Source organism: Sprattus sprattus, assembly GCF_963457725.1.
Source record: "Sprattus sprattus genome assembly, chromosome: 19".
Lineage (NCBI taxonomy): Eukaryota > Metazoa > Chordata > Actinopteri > Clupeiformes > Clupeidae > Sprattus > Sprattus sprattus.
In genome coordinates, this window is record NC_137917.1 from 24,537,393 (window position 1) to 24,544,892 (window position 7,500).

Here is a 7,500-nt window from a genome sequence, read left to right on the forward strand (position 1 = left end):
CTTGCCTTGCCCTCAATCCCCACCTCCCAGCTGTCCACACCCCACTGGGCTTTGCCCATGCCAGCTATCGACTGGGTCATCCTGCCAAGCCTCACAGCGCCGCAGTGTTGGGTCGATCAATTGTATGCATTAACTCCCCCCCCCCCCCCCCCTCTTAAGGTATTTTTCCTGTGGTCTTCACCAAGACCTGACGACTGCACTAAATATTATCGTCAGGAAGAGCAATGGTGTGATGATGTGTGCTCAGTCAACAGATAGTGCTTTATGTTGATGTACTTCGTTTGAGTCGAGGTTGTTTTATGTGAATACTATGATTTAAAGGCACAGTCCATGAGTCTAACTTTAAAAAAAAAACACCTCAGGTGTTCGTACACAGTTCTGGCTCTCTGAATGTCAAACATAATGGCATGGACCAAGCCACAAACAATCCCAGCCAATGAAAAATTGCTTCATGGTTGTCTGTTGAGCTCAATATCAACAAGCTTTTCACCAGAATTGTGGACTAACCCTTTAAAGTAACACTATGCTACAATTTGACACTTTTTGAGGTATGGTTTTATAGCTTTGGTACCATCCTCAAATTAATTTTGATAGCATATGGTCATGTGAAGGACAGATACATACCTGTGTCTTCCCTATTAGCCATCCAGGATATACCATGTAGTTCTGTGTAACGGGCTGGTACACCCAGCAAAAATGGAAGAAAAGCTTTCACATGCATGTCATTGCCAGCTAAACTGCCAAAAGACACCAGTTAGTGTGTTGGCAAGGTTCCCTCAAGTCAGCTGGACTGTTGGTGGTGTTGGCATGGTGTTTGCATGCCTTTTAAATAGTTAGCTTACTATTTTTGGAACGAAACTCCGTATTGCTGCTTTAAAGCTAAAAGTCAACTGTTTCTGCTTCATGGATTAGAGAACTGCTATAATATCAGGATTGGCAAACCCACACTCAGGAATCCTAATAAGGTGAATGAATACAACCTTGTGTAGCGCAGAGCAAAGCTAACGAATGACTCATCACATACTGAGCTGTGGGGAACATGAAATATAGATGGACCGATCGAGAGCATGTTGCCGTTTTTGCCTGGTGTTGATTCCATCCAAGGTTTCTAACCGTTGCTCTCGGCAGTAACCAACGTGGCTATGCAACTGACGCTTGAGAAATGTGTGCTCTCCTCTGTGTGTGTGTGTGTGTGTGTGTGTGTGTGTGTGTGTGTGTGTGTGTGTGTGTGTGTGTGTGTGTGTGTGTGTGTGTGTGTGTGTGTGTGTGTGTGTGTGTGTGTGTGTCTTGAGAAATGTGCTGCTCTCCTGAACAACAAGGAGGACCTGCTGTGCTGATGGACGCTCAGGCTATTTTCCATTCCAATCGCTGTTCCAAACAAACTCAGCAAACACATGCCCACAGAAACATGAAATGCTACTGTTAAATATGTAGACACACACAGACACACACACGCATGCACACACAGACGCATGCACACACACAGAGACACACATGCACACACAGATAAATATATACACGCACACACACACACACACACACACACACACACACACACACACACACAGATAAACACACACACGCACACACAGACACCCACACACACACACACACATACACACACACACACACACACAAACACGTATACAGTATCAAACTTGAGAAGGAGGATGAAGAACTGCAACTACAGCTGTGTGTAATAGATATAATACCAAGACATTGCAGTGCACAGGACACTCAGCAGACACTTCAGCTCCTGGTTTTCCCAGGGATCAATTTGCATTCATCTGTCTCTCACCAATTACAGCACAGGCCCTGCTGCGTCCCTCCCTGCACCCCCTCCATAGGCCTGCAGGGGCTGTCATAAGGCACTCGCACAATCGCTACATATGTTTCATTACCGGCCTAATGCTTCTTCCACAACAACAGAACCCCCATTAATTATGGATGCAGTTGTGTGTGTGTGTGTGTGTGTGTGTGTGTGAGTGTGTGTGTGTGAGTGTGTGTGGCGGGTGTGTGTATGTTTGTGTGTGTGTGTGTGTGTGTGTGTGTGTTGTGTGTGTGTGGTTGTGTGTGTGTGTGTGTGTTTGTGTGTGTGTGTGTGTGTGTGTGTGTGTGTGTGTGTGTGTGTGTGTGTGTGTGTGTGTGTGTGTGGGGTGTGTGTATGTGTGTGTGTGTGTGTGTGTGAGTTTGTGTGTGTGTGTGTTTGTGTGTGTGTGTGTGTGTGTGTGTGTGTGTGAGAGAGAGACATCTGTGCGGTGCTCCACTTCAGCGGCAGGCTGCAGCTGATTATTCTTGCCACGCAAACACGCGGCTCCTCGTAGGCCCACCTGTCGTGGAGGATCCGTAGGGCTGTGACATCCGGCGCGCTCCACCGTGTTTTAGATGGAAAAGAGAGCAACAGAGAGTGAGAAGGAGAGAGAGAGAGAGAGAAGGGGAGAGAGAAAGAGAGAAGCAGAGAGAGAGAGAGAAGGAGAGAGACGGAGAGAAGGAGAGAGAGCGAGACAAGGAGAGAGAGAGAGAGAAAGAGAAGCAGAGAGAGAGAGAAGGAGAGAGAGAGAGAGAGAGTAATAAAGAGAAAGAGGGATAGAGCCATGGCTCACCTGTCCTATTCAGAGAAGATGAAACACTAGTTTACCTGTGCTGGTTGCCAGGGAATGGAGCGAGGCTACATGTATCATTTAGACTGAGTGGGTAGAGGCATCATGGAGGCTCCTTCTCAAGGCAGCCCCACTGTTCCTGGAGAAGGCCAGGACACAACGGCACTGCACTGCACTTCCATGATGTGGGGAAGGAGGGATTTAAAAAAAGGGAATGGCTCTGGTGGTGAGAGGACATCACTTTACTCATTCTGCTAAAAGCAAGGAGCTAGAACATTGCTTCTCTTGTTCTGTTGAAAATGATTAGAGAGAGAGAGAGAGAGGGAGAGAGAGAGAGATAGAGAGAGAGAGAGGGTGAGGGAGAGAGAGAGAGAGGGAGAGAGAGAGAGATAGAGGGAGAGAGAGACGGAGGGAGAGAGAGAGAGCGAGAGGGAAGGAGAGAGAAAGAGACAGAGAGAGAGACGGTTGACAGAAAGGGGGAGAGAGAGAGAGAGAGACGGACGGAGCGAGAGAGAGATAGAGAGAGAGGGAGAGAGAGAGATGGAGACAGAGAGGGTGAGGGAGAGAGAGAGAGAGAGAGAGAGAGAGAGAGAGAGAGAGAGAGACACCGTTGCTTTGCATTCTCCAGCCATGGTGGAACGGGACACTGTTTTATCGTTTAGCTTTGACCCCTGCAGCGCGAATGAAGAGGTTTTATACCTGCTCTTCAAAAGATATATGGAGGGTGAGCCCCTCTTTCCAGGGATCCGTGAGCGTATCATTTCTTAACGCTCATCGTGTGGCTTAGACTATAACCCTCCCTCACCAGATAAATGCATCATATATAATGTAAAACCTGTGGCATTATTCAACAACATATGGCGGTAAATTACAATGAGCCTGTTTCCTTCGCACCTTTCTTCTATCCCCCCGTAGTGTTTATGTTAAGGCGATCATAAACATTTCATGACTAATGATCCAGTTCTGTCACACCCCGGCACGGCTTTATTTGCGTTGCGAGAATTTTCAGAAGGTTCGGAAGACTCTATCTAATGAGTACGTTAGCAGCACATAAGAGCAATCTCCAGAAGAGACGCACAGGAACACATCGCTCTGAAGAAACACTGACACATCGTGCTCATTATATTGATGCGAGTAGCTGGTATGAGGTTATTAGTGATGTTTATCTTCAATATCATGGTATCGAAATGTCCTAGAATCATTCATCCGTACTTTTTTATGGCATCATTTTGGAAGAGGATGATAAGGTATAGGGCCTTATTGGACTGCCTCAGCGGAGGCCGTGTTGATATGGATGATGAGGGGTGTTGGTTATGCTCTGTGATCATGCCAGTCACGGCGCGACAGCAGTCATTAATAACCGTGGCAGGTCTCTGATTGGTAGGGGAGTCAGGTGCAAGGTGCCCCACTTTAGAAGATGGGCCTCTCTGTACTCCCATCATCACAAACCTCCTCTTTGTACAGAGAGTGATATACATACACACACACACAGTATGCATCTATAAATATAAATATGTCTTACTCTAAGCCCAACACACAAGGTGTCTATTTCAGTCTTTCTTCAGCTATTTGTATATTTTTCTATATCTATGTCTAATTATGTCTATATTTTTCTATATCTATGTCCAATTATATCTATATTTTGCAGACTTCATGTGTTGGCTAGTGTCTTCAGCTATTTGTATATTTCTACATTTTCCTATACATATGTCCAATTATATCTATATTTTTCTATATCTATGTCTAATTATGTCTACATTTTTCTATACCTATGTCCAGTTATATCTATATTCTGCAGACTTCATGGGTTGTGGTGTGTCGCCTGTGTCGGTTCAGATTCTTTAAAGTGTTAACACACCAACCATCGCCTCGCCAGACTCGTAATGAGCAGGGCCTAATGGCCGACTAATGGCATTATCAAAAGTGGCCGGGAGAACGGTAATCAAAGGCGCTCTGTGGAACCCAACTTCAAATGGTTAAGATGTCCTTTGATCAGGGGGCAGCTCCAGCAGCGACACCGGTCACTAGGACAGGGCATCGTCTGCCGACAGTGTGATTAAGCGTGGCTATGTTCTCTCCAGTGCCCTCTTCCTGGCATGGTCTGTTATGGGAGTGTGGGTGACTCTTCCTGGCATGGTCTGTTATGGGAGTGTGGGTGACTCCGATGCCAAATGCAGTCCCACTGCTCCTCACCATCGATGGGTCTAATTTTCCTATTTTCCTCCTTTTGTTTGGTTTCGCAGCTCCTTGTGGAAGCCGGTCGACGGGCTCGGAGGGCACTGTGCTGTCGCCCAACTACCCCCGGAACTACACCCACGGCCACACCTGCCTGTACGAGGTCTCAGTGCCGGGAGAGTTTGGTAAGACTCGGGCATCAGGCTTTCGAAGCCTGTAATGTTAATCTGTGGTGTGTGTGTGTGTGTGTGTGTGTGTGTGTGTGTGTGTGTGTGTGTGTGTGTGTTTGTGTGTGTGTGTGTGTGTGTGTGTGTGTGTGTGTGTGTGTTCGTGTGTCTGTTTGTCTGTTTGTGTTTGTGTGTGTGTGTGTGTGTGTGTGTTTGTGTGTTCGGTGTGTCTTAGCTCGCAGCAGGGGGCCTCTTATCCCTGCGTGGATTACTGACAAAAATGTCAGGGGCATAGGGGAAGAGGCGGGTAGTGGTTAGGCTTGGGGTGCTGGTGGTGGGGGGGCATGTGTTCATTAAATCTGCAGAAATATAAAGGTTGATAGGTCTCCTAGCAACCAGCGAGGAAAGGTTTTGCAAAGGGAGCTGGTCTGCAAAAAAAAACACCATCTCAAGCTGAGCCGTGCCCATTCCTTTAACACTGGTGTGCTTCGGCGTTCCGCAGAGGCCGAGACATAACTATCAAGCTCAGCCTAATATATAATTCATGGCTGTAGTCAGCTCACTGATGAGCAAACTGAGATTAAGCTCGGTGCCGCTGGATACAAAGCCATACTCTGGGTCGAGAGGAGCTTTTCTTTCTTCCCCGCGTGACTTCTTTACCGCGCCGCTTACGATCGGAGTTGCAGACAAGATGAAGCCCAGAGCTCCGCGTTGAAAACTCAGCGGTGTGGATGTGTGTCCACGTCCGTCGGAAGCTAGCGTTTGTCATCACAGAACGTTTCGTAGCCTATACCAATGGCCATGAATCAGTGAATAAGAAGCGATGCTTTCACGTAGCTACGGTTAGAAGAGCAGAGCAGTAGGGGTTCAGGCACTTGATTTAAAAATGCAAACCTTCAGCATTAGGAATGCTGATAAATGGATATGTGAGGGTGGTCCTCAGCTCTCACAACACTCTTTTGTGATTACGGCCGGAAAGGTTTTTATTATTCTCTTGTCCTCCACTTTGTTGGCCTTCATGTGAACAACGCATGTTGTGTTTTGCATCCTCATTGCAAGGATTTGTTGCTGCTTTTGAATCCGCAGTGCCTTCAAGGCCGATTTTTGATGGTAAGAAACTGCCTAACCAGGGCACAGCAGATTTTCCTGTGTGTGTGTGTGTGTGTGTGTGTGTGTGTGTGTGTGTGTCTGTGGGTGTTATTATCGGACAGGAAATTGAGCGGTGACTCAAAGACAGTTTGGATTTTTTAACGCAGATGTGAACAATCAACTTTGTCACTCCGTACAGATGGCCTATTTAGTAGCCAAATGGCTAGGCCCTCTTGCACCAACTTCCCCTGCTGGTGTTGAATTCGTCACGGTTGGTTGAGCAAATTTAGCTGTCTTGGAGCGGCGCCCTACTGTGGCAGATTTCAGTGACACACTTACAGGTGACACCACCAGCGGCATTAGTGCCCGGCTTCAATAAGACACCCCTAGTGAAATTGCATCTGATCTTTAAAAGCGAGGGATTTTCTGTTGATGCCTTCACAGACATCCATTGTGTTCTACAATGCATCTGAGTCATTTTGGAAATCTTATCTCAAAACAACCTCCTCCACAGCCAATTTGATTCATTTTTAGCAAATAAGCTAACCATTACAGAGCTTGCATGAATAGGGATGTGGGCTGCTGCTCTGTATAGGGACAGCGTCTAACACTCAAAGCATGACGCACAGCTCATCTACATTTTCTACTCCATACCTGTCGACATATCATTGGTGGGATTGGGATGTGTGTGTGTGTATGTGTGTGTGTGTGTGTGGGGGGGGGGTGGGGGGGTGGGGGGGGTAGATTAGCTATTATCTCAAAACATCCTCATTAGTTTCTTAAGCAAGTATGCTAACCGCTGTAGCGCTTAAATAGGCACGATGTTATAGCTTAACACACAAAGTGTGACGTGCTGGGCTCCCACAGTTATTTCACGACTCTCGCCGCTGCGTCTCTGACATCCTTATTCATGTTCGCCAAGGCCCCACTTAAAACTGACAATACTCACACAGAAAAGGTCACCTGAAAATACTGCATCATAAATCCCCCTTTCACAACTACCATGAACACCCACGTCTGCATGTTAACAGTGTCTGTAAATGTTCAGCATTAAAGAAAAGAACCACAGAAGTTGCGTGTGGGTTCCCACTAGACTGGGTGTATGTTACATTTACATTTAGCAGACGCTTTTATCCAAAGCGACTTACAAGGATGTATACACATTTTTTTTACATTGACACTGATGGCACACTGCACATCAGGAGCAATTAGGGGTTGAGTGTCTTGCCCAAGGACACTTCGACAGGAAATCGAACTAGCGACCTTCTGATTACTAAACGACTTCTGTACCTCCTGTACCACTGTCGCCCCCGTGGGTGTGTATGTGAATATTCAGAGACCATAGACATCATAAAGTTCTTTACTCAGTTAAATGGTTCAGAGAAAAGCTATGGTGAACAACAAACACTGCCGTAAAATGTTTCATTAAATTGATAATTGTTTTCCAATGGTGAGTGGTGCCTCTAAGT

The 7,500-nt window shown here is 46.5% G+C and overlaps 1 protein-coding gene across 1 annotated transcript in view; it reads left to right on the forward strand.

The window, feature by feature from the left end:
• LOC308380812 (CUB and sushi domain-containing protein 3-like) overlaps positions 1 to 7,500 on the forward strand; it is a gene marked incomplete at both ends in the record, with an annotated part of 198,970 nt that overhangs the window by 81,149 nt on the left and 110,321 nt on the right. Inside the window, 1 exon segment of the mRNA XM_080858223.1 lies at positions 4,844 to 4,960. Within this exon segment, the coding sequence (XP_080714349.1) occupies positions 4,844 to 4,960 (117 nt within the window).